The 14,759-nt window shown below is 44.2% G+C and overlaps 1 protein-coding gene across 24 annotated transcripts in view; it reads left to right on the forward strand.

Moving 5' to 3' along the window:
- The window catches only part of mycbp2 (MYC binding protein 2), a 253,033-nt gene that overhangs the window by 227,326 nt on the left and 10,948 nt on the right, over nucleotides 1-14,759 (forward strand). For 19 of the 24 annotated variants that reach the window (XM_084309692.1, XM_084309678.1, XM_084309680.1 and 16 more), the window contains 9 exons: nucleotides 1,185-1,451; nucleotides 4,910-5,193; nucleotides 5,289-5,385; nucleotides 5,548-5,667; nucleotides 5,780-5,881; nucleotides 6,532-6,660; nucleotides 7,140-7,275; nucleotides 12,020-12,123; nucleotides 13,765-13,953. In XM_084309692.1, the coding sequence (XP_084165818.1) occupies nucleotides 1,185-1,451; nucleotides 4,910-5,193; nucleotides 5,289-5,385; nucleotides 5,548-5,667; nucleotides 5,780-5,881; nucleotides 6,532-6,660; nucleotides 7,140-7,275; nucleotides 12,020-12,123; nucleotides 13,765-13,953 (1,428 nt within the window). The remainder of the gene's footprint in view (nucleotides 1-1,184; nucleotides 1,452-4,909; nucleotides 5,194-5,288; nucleotides 5,386-5,547; nucleotides 5,668-5,779; nucleotides 5,882-6,531; nucleotides 6,661-7,139; nucleotides 7,276-12,019; nucleotides 12,124-13,764; nucleotides 13,954-14,759) is intronic. The other 5 variants (XM_084309688.1, XM_084309690.1, XM_084309689.1 and 2 more) reach the window with 1 other exon arrangement.

Below are 14,759 nucleotides of genomic sequence, written 5' to 3' on the forward strand. Positions count from 1 at the left end.
GTTGAATTTCTTTTATTTAGCTTATTCCACATTGTTTATATGTGGCTGATGGAACATTCCAAACAACTGAAAATCCTACACAGAACCCCTTTAACACTTTCAATGCCCACCACGTGATAACACGTGTTATCAGCCCAATGCCTGAATGCCCACCACGACAATTAGCGTGTTATTTTTTTATTAGCGATCTGAATTCATATTTCATCAACCGAGTCTCCCGTTGGTAAACCAGCCCCATCAGGAGCTCAGATGTGAAAAAAGCGCCCTCTATCGTCTCCCAGATGGTAATGCACCCTTTTGGAATGGACTCAATGAAAATGGATGAGAAAAGAAAAATCCGGAATCCACATTTTACTTCTCAGGCATGTAACCCGAGCCGATCGGATTCATTGTGGACCCTCAGAACAGCGTGGAATACATATGTCCAGTATGTAGCGTTGGATCAATAAAAGCGATCGATTTTTGGAATGGCGATCAGGAATAGGAATGATCTTTTTGGAGAACATCTGATCTGAGGTAAGGAATCTATTTTACAAGTCTTGGGATAATCAGAGTTGTATTCGCTGAGATCTCAGCGTTCGCCCTGTGTGATGGGTCTGTATGTGCGCGATCGCTTTGAGGAAATCAGAGAATCGATTTTTCAGATCGCCTATAGCGTGCATACGTACACATATACTATCGATGATCTAGCGTTTATTTGAAAACGATTCATAAATAGGCCGAAAAATTACAACGTTTTTGTGTATTCTAGAATATTCCAGTACAGGGCGTTTATCATGGAATCTTTTTATTTTCCTTGAAAACGAGGGCTTTTCAAAATGCTATCAAACGAAAATGAACCGATAAAAAAACAATCCGCTTCGACAATGTTGACTGGAAAACGAGTCATTGATAAGCGACGGGCAGATTAGACACATAGCCATAATTTAAAACATAGATTAGGCGTTATTAACGCTGGATGGTGGGCATTCAAGCACTAAATCGTGCGCCCCCTGCTGGCACTGAAAGTGTTAATGGATAAATAAAGAATAGAATCTGCACACCGCTGTTTACTTTCGCTAGTGTGTGCAGCCTCTATATTTATCCTGTCCACCTCGCCTGCACCCGGTAGTGGAAAGCACCTGGAAGCTGTGTGCTTCATCCCCGCCCTGCTTAACCCATCGACTGCCATCCGTCCCCACCAGGTGTGCGCGCACATCGTCCAGGCCATCCGCATGGAGGCGACGCGCGTGAGGGAGGAGTGGGAGCACGCCATCTCCAGCAAGGAGAACGCCAACTCCCAGCCCAGCGACGACGATGCCTCCTCGGACGCCTACTGCTTCGAGCTGCTGTCCATGGTGCTGGCGCTGAGCGGCTCCAACGTGGGCCGGCAGTACCTGGCCCAGCAGCTGACCCTGATGCAGGACCTGTTCTCTCTGCTGCACACCGCCTCGCCACGTGTACAGAGACAGGTGGGCTGAGGCACCACACACACACACACGCACACACTCACACACACACACACACACACACACACACACACACACACACACACACACACACACACACACACACACTGCCTCACCACGAGTACAGAGACAGGTGGGCTGAGGCACCACACACACACACACACACACACACACACACACACCGCCTCGCCACGAGTACAGAGACAGGTGGGCTGAGGCACCACACAGACACACACACACACAGACACAGGACACACACACACACACACTGGATTTAGAACATCATATTCCACAGACACGTGTTTATTATATCTGACGGACCAAATTAGAACAGAGGTGGACAAAGGTAAATTCTGTGGGATGGTTTTAATAGACTTACAAAAAGCCTTCGACACCGTTAACCACGACATTTTTATATAAACTGAAGGCTATGGGTTTTAATAGTATATCCTTAAGGTGGATGGAGTCTTATCTGAGAGGCAGGAAACAAGTAGTGGAAATTAATGGGACCATATCCTCCTCACTTCAACAGACGTGCGGGGTGCCGCAAGGAAGTATTTTATGACCACTTTTATTTCTTTTATATGTCAATGACATGAAAACTGCATGCGATTGTAAACTGTTTTTATTTGCGGACGATGCTGCACTCATGGTCTCCCATCAGGACAAAAGAGAAGTAGAGAGGTCACTCAGGCTGAGGTTACACCTTTCGTATCATCTTCGTATTGTTTTCTTATACGCATCGCCGCGTATCGCCGCGACGTCATGCGCCTCGAGTCACACTTTCGTTTTTTTTTCGTTTTTGTCAGCCAAGCACACTGATGTAGTACACTGCCAAAGCAGTAGGTGGCAGTAGGTGGCAAACATGAAGGCAATTTCAACCAATCAGAACGAATGTGCCAATACACTTCCTCCACCAAAGAAATGTCAATAAGGCAGCCTATGCCGCGCCACCATCTTGTTTACTCAATGCAGCAATAATTTTCCAGCAAAGCCTAATAAAAGTGCAATAAACAAAACGGATACATTCACTGTGTGTTCTGCTTGTCATTTGTTGATGAAACAAAACTAACATCAACACAAGTGACCACCAAGAGCGGATAGTTTTAGTCTAAAAAACGCTCGGTAGCATTGTTAGCTGCATGCTAACGTCAATGGAGTATGCCATTATAACAATATAGCATTGTGGCTAGAAGCTAACGTTAGCTCACGCTACTTAGCCAGCAACAAAACTGATGATATCGCGAGCTATCAGTAGTTAGATAACATTAGAGACAACGCTGTGTGTATTAAACAAAGGTGAATAGATGACTGGGCCATTTTGTTTAATGCTTGTTAAGTTGAAAGAGGAACTCTGAGCTAACAGGGTCTGAATCCTGATAGCTCACGTTAGCCAGCTGATCATGCAATCGGTAATGCTAGCAGAATGAATGGATGTAAACTTTATTTAACATATTGCATATGGGTACAATACAATACGGCTCAATACAAACAATTGTTAAGGGAATGCAGACTGTTGTAGCTTGGACTGGGGTCCTTATAACAATAACTTGACAACACATGGTAGCTGAAGCTATTTGGGACACGGAGCTCTGTCCCAAACACACACACTGTTGTCATTGTCACCGGAAGGGCACGCAGATGGTATCTACTGCGCATGGGCGTTTTCGCAACAACGGCTAGCGTGCTGACTACACGCTGTTGTCGACTCGTTTTTTTTGCGTATCTCCAAACGCAAACACAATTTTGCGTTTCAGCCGTATCCACAAAAAAACGCCAAAAAACGCGTTTCTGTGTAGATAGGACATCATACGTCGTCAAAAACGTATAAAAAAACGCCAGGAATACACTAGTCTAACCATAGCCTCAGTCTAGAGCTTGTCAAGATCAGTCATTGGCTGGTCGAAAACAGGTTATCCCTACACCTGGGTAAAACCGAAGCTATCCTTGTTGGCTCGGCCATACGACTTAAGAGGTCTCCTGGGTTCAAGGTAGTGGTAGGAGATATCGAGGTAACAGCAAAGGAGGAAGTCACATACTTACGATGTATTTTGGACAACACCTTATCAGGGGTGAGCATGGCACAAAAGGTGGTCACAAAGATCAATCAGAGAATAACATTTCTCTGTAGAGTGTCCACCTATATTAACAGGTCAGCAAGTCCTGGCAGGGGCACTGATCCAATGTCATTATGACTATGCATGCTCCTCCTGGTACACTGGCATCACAGTAGCACTGAAAGGTAGACTACAGACAGCTCAGAACAAATTAGTTAACTTAGAATGATTTTAAAACTCCATCCCAGGACTCACCTTACACAGACACATTTTAACAGCCTCAAATGGCTCAGGGTTGAGGAGAGGGTCTCTCAAATAAAACTCAACATGACACACAGGATACTCGGGAATACTGTCCCTCAATATCTTAAGAGGATATTTTAACATGGTAAGGGATGTACATGGACACGCCACCAGGGGGAGCCCAACAGACATCGTCCGTCCCAGTGAGATGCAATAGAAAAATAGGCCAAAACTCATTCCTATATTCAGCAGCAGTACAATGGAATAGCCTACCAATGGAGTTGAAGCCCATAAGCCCCTTCTCCACTTTTAAATGAGCTATGAAGAGGTGGATCATAAGTAGCAGAAGCTGGGAGTAGTGAACAAAGGGTTTTTAATAAGTGTTATTCCTTTCTATTCTTTTATTGTCTATAAAAACACCCACGTCCACACACCAGTACATAAATCCACTGACACCAATGATGAAGGACCACAATGGAAACAAGCCTATGGCTTTATTGTGTTTATTGGTATCCTATTGATAAATGGAGAAATGTATACCTGTTCATAAGTGTGATCAAATGTATATGTGTGATTTTCCATTCTAAATCAATAAACGATTCAATCAATCAATCACACACACACACACCACACATTCACTCACAGTATGCTACACCTAATATTATTGGTATTGGTATCTGCACAGATAATGCATTCATATTCTACAGTGTATCAGTCTATACATGGTAAATGGTGCATTTATATACGTAACGCTTTTATCCAAAGCGTTTTACAATCTATGCCTCACATTCACCCGTTCACTCACACATTCACACACTGACGGCGGAAGCGTCCATCATTGGGAGGTAGGGGGTTAAGTGTCTTGCTCAAGGACACTTCGACATACTGACGGGAGGAGCTGGAATTGAACCGGGGACCTTCTGATTACTAGATGACCGCTCTACCTCCTGAGCCACTGTCAGCCCTTGTCTATAGAATTGACCCATCTCAAACCACGCCCTCTTTTCTCGATTCCTCAATCGCAGTTGTTGCAACAGTTGTGATTGGAGGATCAAGAAATGAGGGCGGGGTTCTAGATAAGTAAATTCCCGCCCTGCTGTCGCAACATCAGATGTCGACTTCTCGGCTGACCGCCGGTGACATTTTTGGCTCGTCCCCCAGGTGACGTCGCTGCTCAGGCGCGTCCTACCGGAGGTGACGCCTGTGCGCCTCGCCAGCATCATCGGCGTGAAGGCCCTGCCGCCCGCGGACATCAGCGACATCATCCATTCCACGGAGAAGGGCGACTGGAACAAGCTGGGCATCCTGGACATGTTCCTGGGCTGCATCGCCAAGGCCCTCACCGTGCAGCTGAAGGCCAAAGGGACCACCATCGCCGGCACAGCTGGCATGGCCGCCGGCAAGGGAGTCACCACCGTGACCCTCCCCATGATCTTCAACTCCAGGTGGGTGGAGCTCTCTCGACTATACGTCTATACCGAGCAACACGCGTTTAGATCCATCTATGTGTAACCCGCTCCCTGCTTCCTGTCGTCTCCAGTTACATTCGCAGAGGGGAGAGCCACTGGTGGATGAAGGGCTCCACTCCTCCTCAGATCGCTGAGATCATCATAAAGCTGGTGAAAGACATGGCCGCTGTGAGTTACCTCCTTCCACACGGATCATCTCATTCCACTGATGGGAAATAACATGGAATCATCATCATCATTCATTGTACAAGGTACTGCCTGTGTGTGGAGAAAACGACTCATTTCAAAGTGTGTCTGTGTGTGCGTGTGCGTGTGTGTGTGTGTTTATAGGGCCACCTCTCGGAAGCCTGGTCCAGAGTTACCAAGAACGCCATCGCTGAGACCATCATCGCCCTGACCAAAATGGAGGAGGAGCATCGCTCCCCTGTGCGCTGTATCGCCACCACCAGGGTATAGACTCTAATTCTATAGTTACCTCGGTAAACAAAGCGTGTGTCTGTGTGTGTTCAGGTACGTATGTACTGTATATATTAACCATGCGTCTCTCGTCTCCGTCTGGCAGCTGTGGCTGGCCCTGGCCTCCCTGTGTGTCCTGGACCAAGACCACGTAGACAGGCTTTCGTCTGGCCGCTGGATGGGCAAAGACGGACAGCAGAAACAGATGGTAAAATAATAATAATAATAATAATCTTAAATTAAAGTAATAATCTCAGAAGGTTTTCGTGGAACTAAATGTTAGTTGTGTTTAGGGATGGGCGTGAGTAATAGATTACTGGAGTACTGAACGTTTCAACTGAACTTGTGGTTTTTGAGGGTACTCCATTTTTTATTTGATTACCACCAAGTGTGTTGACCAAAGGTGCTTGTTTTTGCCACTGGAACAGAAATCTCGCTCTGAACTCTCGCTCTGAACTCTCGCTCTGAACTCTCGCTCCGAACTCCCGCTCTGAAACCGGCAAGACATGAGTTTTAGCAGGAAGACAACACTGGAAGCTGTGGAGTTTTGAGAGAGTGTAAAGTTTATGTTGGACTACAGCTAGCTTAGTGTACAGGTATGGGCATGGTACAAGAAGACATACATATAAGCAATACAATTATAGTAGAGATAAAGAATAAGCAGTGTAAACTATATAATTCACTCTGAATATAAGAGTATGAGCAAGTTAAAAAAAAAATAATAATAAAAGTGGTAAAGAAGATGACCACTTCTAAGCTACAACTTAGCTAGAAGGAGATGGAAGGAGGGAGGGGGGTGATAGGTACTTTCTGGTTGGCCACGGATGAAAAGAACACCGCTTTCTCATCTGTCCACAGCCCATGTGTGATAACCATGATGACGGGGAGACTGCAGCCATCATCCTGTGCAACATGTGTGGTAACCTGTGTACGGACTGCGACCGCTTCCTCCACCTGCACCGACGCACACGATCTCACCAGAGACAGGTCAGTGACCGTTCCACCCACCCTCAACAATTTAGGGATCCCCCCCCCGCCCCATAACCAGAGTTGCACAAAATTTTAGTTTTTTCCCCAACATGGCTGCCTGTAACCTTTGGTAACCACTTTTGAAAGAAAATGCCTAATTTCTGTGGCGTGTAGATAAAACACTGGAAAAGGGTGACATTACTTTTCCACTGCAACTTGTCTACAAGAGCCAGTAATAAGATGTCAACGTATTACTTTTCTGTTGATTTACATTTCTCGTATGTCAACGATCGTAACTATAGTTTTGCACACAGCAGCCGCTGTTTCTTCCAATATGGGAGGACAAAATGGACATTCTAAGCATTCCGTGAAAGGCCTCTACTCGAGGTTCCGTTCATTCTGTGGCATTCAAGACAATAACAATACTGAGAACAATAAGAATGTCGGGAGTACGGATAAGCTGGCGTTTTGATTCCACTTCCTGGGTTGTGTTTCAGGTGTTCAAAGAGGAGGAGGAGGCCATCAAGGTGGACCTCCACGAGGGCTGCGGGAGGACCAAACTCTTCTGGCTCATGGCTCTGGCCGACTCTAAGACCATGAAGGCTATGGTGGAGTTCAGAGAGCACACAGGTAGCACGTTTTGTTTTATTTGTCACATATAAAGTATATGTATACATTACAGTGAAATGCTTGGTTCTGTATGGGCCCCCCTGAGAATGTGCTTCATACAGTAAAGAAAAGTTAAAAGAATCAAGTCCAAACACGGCGGATGGGTGGTGCAGCGGTCTAAGCGCTCGTCACCAACGCGTGAGACACCGGTATCGAATCCGACTGTCAGCGTTGCCTCCGGCTTGGGCCGGCCGTCATACTGACTCAATTGGCAGAGTCAGCGGGAGGGGAGTCGATGGGTGCTAGTCTGGTCGTTGTAAACAGCGACTCCTACAGGTCGGTCAGGGCGCCTGCACAGCAAGGACGGGACATGTCGAGGGTAGTGTGAGCCTCCCACACGTTACACCTCGCCAATGAGAGTCCGCGCTGGCAGGTGAAAAGAAGTGGCTGGCTGACTCTGCATGTATCGGGGGGGGGGACATGCAATAGATTCTTCAACCCTCCTTACGACCGACCAGTGGGGGGCACATGCGAGCAACGATCAAGACAGGGGAGGGGGGAATTGGCACGACTAAATTGGGATGGGAGAAAAACAGAAAATTAAGGAGAAAAAGTGGATACAAAAAAAAAGAATCAAGTCCAAACACTATACAAAATATACAATATACAAACTAAAGTACAAACTTTTTTTAAATGCATGGATGTAGTGCACATATTTTTGTAATAGATAAAAAAATAAGTGTTTAACCTCTTAACACATTGGTTGCCAACAACGAGATTTCTCGTTATTGGCCGCCATGCGTTGGTTGCCAATAACGAGATTTCTCGTTATTTAATCGTTATTTCTTTTATTAGCGATGTCCATACATTTTTCATCCGTCCAGCCTGACGTTATCATTGGGAATGGCTCTGAGCTCGAAAAGGGCAAATACCGCCCCCTATCGTCTCGCGGATGGTAATGCACATCATTGGATTGGATTGAGTGAAAAAGTGCATCAGAGAAAAACTCCGGTCCAGGGTTTTCCCATCTCTGGCAAGCAGTGTCTGTTACCAGATTCCCTGCCGAGGCTCGGAGCAGCTTTCGATTATGCGTTTCGGACTATAACGTTGGATCAATAAACGCGATCAATATTTGGAATGGCGATCAGGAATTGGATTCATCTTTTTGCAGAACATCTGATCCGAGGTAAGGAATCTATGCTACCTGGGTATGCTGGGTATCATCAGGTCTCCTTAGGTAGTGGGTATCGGGTCTCCTTAGGTAGTGGGTATTATGTCTCCTTAGGTAGTGGGTATTATGTCTCCTTAGGTAGTGGGTATTATTAGTGGGTATTATGTCTCCTTAGGTAGTGGGTATTATGTCTCCTTAGGTAGTGGGTATCATCAGGTCTCCTTAGTTAGTGGGTATTGTGTCTCCTTAGGTAGTGGGTATTATGTCTCCTTAGGTAGTGGGTATTATGTCTCCTTAGGTAGTGGGTATTATGTCTCCTTAGGTCAGTGGTTCTCAAACTGTGGTACGCGTACCACTAGTGGTACTTGGTGGTACTGCTGGTGGTACTTGAAAACATTTCCAAAAAAGCTAAAAAATTTATTTTTGCAGTCAGGCCACTGAACTTACAGTAGAAGCAGGCCAGGCCAGTGTTTCTGGTTGCGGCAGCGCGATAGTTAGATAATATAAGTGGGGAACAACCAGGAGATCACTGTGACAGAGAGTAATGCAGTCTAAACAGTCATAAATCTTTAATTCAACTTCAGCCCTGATCATAACCATTTATTTTTAGATTTCTTGTAATGTCAGATAAAAAATGAAATACTCCCACTTTTCTGAAAAGAGTTGGTGTTAAATCTGACATTACAAAAAATCCATCAAAATATGTGTTGCTGCTAATCATTGACATGCCTAGCCTGTAATTATCCCCCCCAGAAAAATGTACTTTGCATTTGATATATTGTAAATATTTTACTTTTTGTGTTTTTTTTAACAATCATTTGTGATGCCATCACACAAACTGGCATTTAAAGGGTAAACATTAAAAAATGTATTGAATATGTGTTTTCTTCTTTTTTACAATAATTTGTGATGCCCATCACAAACACTGGCATTTAAAGGGTAAAAATTCAAAAATTCCTGCACCAGAATGCAGGAAATTAAGTTTTTGTAACCAAATAATTGTGTGTGTGTGTGTGTGTGTGTGTGTGTGTGTGTGTGTGTGTGTGTGTGTGTGTGTGTGTGTGTGTGTGTGTGTGTGTGTGTGTGTGTGTGTGTGTGTGTGTGTGTGTGTGTGTGTGTGTGTGTGTGTGTGTGTGTGTGTGTGTGTGTGTGTGTGTGTGTGTGTGTGTGTGTGTGTGTGTGTGTGTGTGTGTGTGTGTGTGTGTGTGTGTGTGTGTGTGTGAGAGAATAACGGACAATTGCTTGCTGTGTGAGAGAGATAGAGAGAGAATTAAGTACATTTGCTGAAATACAGTTGTTCTTAATTTTCTCACTTGCTATGTGAGAATGTTAGTTATTATGTTCTCAATGCCCCTTGCATTGTATGAGTTGTGTGGAAGCGTTTGCTAGTTCTAGTGCTATCCCTTTGTACATTGTGGCTGTGTCTGACAAAAGTTAACAATAAATAATGGTATTAGGAATACATTTGTCTCCTGCGTGAACTGTGCATAGCTGAATAGACTGTATTTTAACGCCGGTCATATGGTGGTACTTGGAGAGCCAGCTACGTTCTCAGGTGGTACTTGGTGTAAAAAGTTTGAGAACCACTGCCTTAGGTAGTGGGTATTATGTCTCCTTAGGTAGTGGGTATTATGCAGGGTTAGAAATTAACATTTTTTTTCAAGGGCTTTTTTTGCCCCCCTTAATTGCTTTTCGGGGGCTTTTTTTTGTATTTTGGGGGCACAACATTTTTATAATGAAAATTAACATAAAGATTATAAAACATTCTTGACACTTTTTTTTACAGTCTTCGTCCCTATGTTTGATAACGTAATGTTAATGTCTCCATATATAGGGCTCTACGCTAACCTTTTTCCCAAGGAGCACATGTGCTCCTAAATAAAATGTTAATAAATAAAATCTAAATACAAATTTAGGAGCACACAGAAATTTAGGAGCACAGTGACAATTGTTCAAGTAACACACACACGCACACGATGTGTGACATCATGGCTTGGTTTCATGTTTTGAGGTACCTTCAATTATCTGTAAATAATACATACATACTCTATCTAAATAGATTAAATATTATTGTCCCTGAGTGAGGGCAAGTTGTGTTGTTGTCTTGATATAATAACCGGTTGCCTCTGGATCAATGAATGTCTAATATTGAATAATATTATTAGATATTTTATTTTTAACATCCCTAATTCCAACAGTCAAGAGGCTTGTTTCAAATTGATGAAAAACCCCACACACGCAACGTTTGTGAGTATAGGCTCTGGCCAGATCGATCAATGAAATACGTTGCGCGCTCAGCGCTGTGGAATGAAGGAAATGCGCATCGGGATCGGATTTGGATGTTATTCTTTTGGAGTTGTGTTACAAATGGAATGGTCTTTCCCCGCCGAACACAAGTTACTTAACGTTACACAGGTCGCGCTATGCAGATGCTTAGCTTGCTAACGTTAAGATAGCAGTGTAATGCTTGATAAGAGCAGAGCGCTCTCTCTGTGTTCGCAGCACCTCTCAAGTGCCTGTAACACGCAGCGGGCCCCGCCTCCCTCCTCCTTGGAACAAACATTCCACCCAAAAACTGAATTTCAGTCCAGTTTCAATCTGAACTATTAACAGCGGAGCTGTTTTGTAATCTTCACAATCACTCGTCTGTCTCGCACACTGCAAGTAAATGATTTTTCCGGTTTGCACACACACATATTATTAGGGGCAATACGAGGGAAATGCTCGCACTGTAGAGCATATATATAATTATATATATAATTAGTAAACTGTCGGGGGCTTTTTTTGCCCCCCTTAACTGATTTTCGAGGGCATTTGGTCAATTTTCGAGGGCATTTTGCCCCAAGCCCCCGTTAATTTCGAACCCTGGTATTATGTCTCCTTGAGTACTGGGTATTATGTCTCCTTGAGTACTGCATATTAGGTCTCCTTGAGTACTGCGTATTATGTAGTGGTGGGAGAAAATATCGATACGTAGTAGTATCGCGATACTTTGCGTGGCGATACTGTATCGATACAAGGACGCCAAATATCGATATTTTATTATTTATTTAAAAAAAAATTATAAGGAAGTTGCATTGTTCATTTCAATACCTGTAATAGTACAGTAGTCCACACACACACGTGTGCATTCAGTTAAGTTGGAATATGACTGTAATACAAACGGTTCAGTTTGTCAGGTACATGCAACACAGATTACAGTGTTGACATCTGTCTGCTTGAGAAAATCCCATTTGCTGCAATACAAATAATTGAAGTGAGATGAACAGACTGAAAACTTTATTTTATTAGTTAAAACATGTTGACAAAGTTTTACTTTGCAGTTGAAAAAGGGTAATAAATCGCAATATATCGCAATATTAATATTGCAATACTCAGCATATCGCAATATATTTTGAATCGTAATACTGTCGTATCGTGACTTAAGTATCGTGATAATATCGTATCGTGAGGCCTCTGGTGATTCCCACCCCTAGTATTATGTCTCCTTGAGTACTGGGTATTATGTCTCCTTGAGTACTGCATATTAGGTCTACTTGGGTGCGGTTATCCCTTCAGCCTTGTCTCTACTTTCTAACCAACCTAATCCCTGTGCAGGTAAGCCTGCCTCCAGCAGCTCTGACGCCTGCAGGTTCTGTGGCACCAGGAATGGAACGGAGCTTTCTTCTGTGGGCAGCGTTTGCTCCGACCCAGACTGCCAGGTACCGTCTCTCTTCCCCCCTCCCCCCCTCCACCTCCCCCTTTACATTCCTGACATACTGTACTGTCTGACACAAATATTGACGCATGCCGATAACACGTCATTTACCATAGATTAGATACAGAATTAGATTAGATTCAAATGTATTGTCATCGTACAGCAAGTACAGTACAGCCAGGGCCATGTTAATGCATAGGCATTATAGGCACGTGCCTATGTGATCTTGTGGAGGGGGGGCCCCGAAAATGTACCTGAAATTTTTTTATGAAAATCATTATTATTATATATTTTTTTACATGTAGTACAAACATACTGAGAAATAAAACTGGTATTTTTATTCAAATGTTTTTCAGGTTCTGGTATCGTAATATGTTTTTTTTTTTTATCCACTTTTTCTTCCATTTTCTATATTTTCTTCCATCCCAATTTCGTATCATCCAATTCAACCCTCCCCTGTCACGAACGCTGTTTCTTGCCTCCCACAAGCCGGCTGCAATGTGGACTAAGTCAGCTCGATCTCTCAGTGGCGAGGAGTAACGCGTGGGAGGCTCACGCTGCCCCCGACACTTCCTGATTCTACTGCGCAGGCGCACCAACCGACCTGTAGGAGTCGCTGTCCACAACGCCCGATCCCCACCCATCAGTTTCCCACCCCCTAATACGGCCAATGTGTATTAGTATGAACGACCAGCTAAACTGAATGTGGAGCGCTGGGCTCGAACAGGCGAGCCCAGCGTCTCCGCATTCGTGGCGAGCGCCTTGCCCACTACGCCACGTAGCCGCCCCTGGTATCGTAATATGTAACGAGTTGTGTAGCCCTTTAACTTACTGTGACGTGTGTGTTGGGGTGATGAGCAAGCAACGCGCCAGTGTGTCAATCATTATACTGTCTATGGTGTGAATGCGCAGTTGCCCAGATATATCGGCAGCAGAGATACAATATTTAGTAACGTGCTTCGTTATACATACATACATACATACATACATACATACATACATACATACATACATACATACATACATACATACATACATACCTTATTTTGTTATTACCTTATTTGGTTATTTGCTGAATAAATACTCATATGATTCATCATTGCACCATAACCGGACTGGTTGCTCAATGGTTCAATCACGCCCAACTCGCTGTGCCTTGAGAGGCTACTAGGTGGCGAGCCCTGTTAATAATTTCATGTTTTTCTAAAAATAAAAAATCTGTTTATTATTAACTTACCAATGACGCTACATACATTTTTTTTTTTTTTTTTTTTTAATAATCACATGTCAATAATAGTGTAACCTCTTCTCTCTGAGCGGGAATGTAGGCTACGTTAATATCCGGTTTAAAATATTTTCAAAAGTACAAAAAATATTGCCTATGTCACAGCCTGACCTTAACACGGGCCTGAGTACAGCCAAAAGAAATTGGCATCTAACCAGAGTACAGGGTAACAGTAAAGTGCACAACAGTATACATAACAAGTATATTCAATGGAATATATAGTGTGTCGACCACTAACGAGATACCGGAGAAGGTATGGTCTGACGGTCACGCCTCCTCTAGCCCTTTCCACACCATAACGGTTGTGCTGGGAAAGTACTTGGGAGCGACATCCCAACCCTCTTCTTCCTCTCTCTTCAGGAGTATGCCAAGCTGGCGTGCAGTAAGACCCACCCCTGCGGGCACCCCTGTGGAGGCGTGAAGAATGAGGAGAGCTGCCTGCCCTGTCTGCACGGCTGCGACAAGAGCACCGGCTGCCTGAAGCAGGACGCGGACGACATGTGCATGATCTGCTTCACAGAGGCCCTCTCCGCTGCCCCCGCAGTACAGGTAACACCTCCGTTACCCAGTCACCATGGCAACAGCCAGTACCTCTCCTGGGGTCCAGGACACGTCACGTACGACACAATGTGTACAAGGGCACTTAGCTGAAGAACAACGCAAATTTATTTTGCACGCAATCTCACACATTTCCCAATGCTCTAAACTGTTGTGCACACATTAATTTAGTTTGACAGTTATAGAGAGTTAAAGGAACTCTCCAACATTTTGGGAAATTTGCTTACCACCTTCTCCAGAGAGAGACGAGAAGATGGATACCAGTTTCCGCGTGTTATGGTGCGTTCACGTCAGGTGGGAAGAAGCGGAAGAACCAGCTTCCGACTGGGAAAAGCCATTCACGTCAGCCTCCTAGTGGTAATTCCTACTAGGTCATATGGGAGTTTTTTATATACCCCGATATCTCCCACTTCGCGTCCCGAAATGCGGAAGTATCAACCATCATGGCAGCAAGCTTGACGGCGATGTCGGCAATACAAGATAAATACAAATCAAAATGATCAATTTGATCACATAATCAGAATAATACAATCATACTGCTGTACTCTTCATATGAAAAACGAGCTATACTTGCTGCTGTTCGTCTACAGTTGATTTTAAAGTAACTTGCTAACGACTTGTAGCAATAGGTTAGCAGTAGGCTAACAGTAGGCTAAGATCGCCATCTTGGATGTGGGCGTTTCCTCGAGTTCAACGCGTGAATGCTTCCTAGTTGTAGCAACGAGATGTCATCTGGTTCGTCCGCTTCTTCCCACCTGACGTGAACGCACCATTAGCCTAGCTTAGCACAATGAATG

This window comes from Notolepis coatsorum (genome assembly GCF_963971535.1).
Source record: "Notolepis coatsorum genome assembly, chromosome: 3".
NCBI lineage: Eukaryota > Metazoa > Chordata > Actinopteri > Aulopiformes > Paralepididae > Notolepis > Notolepis coatsorum.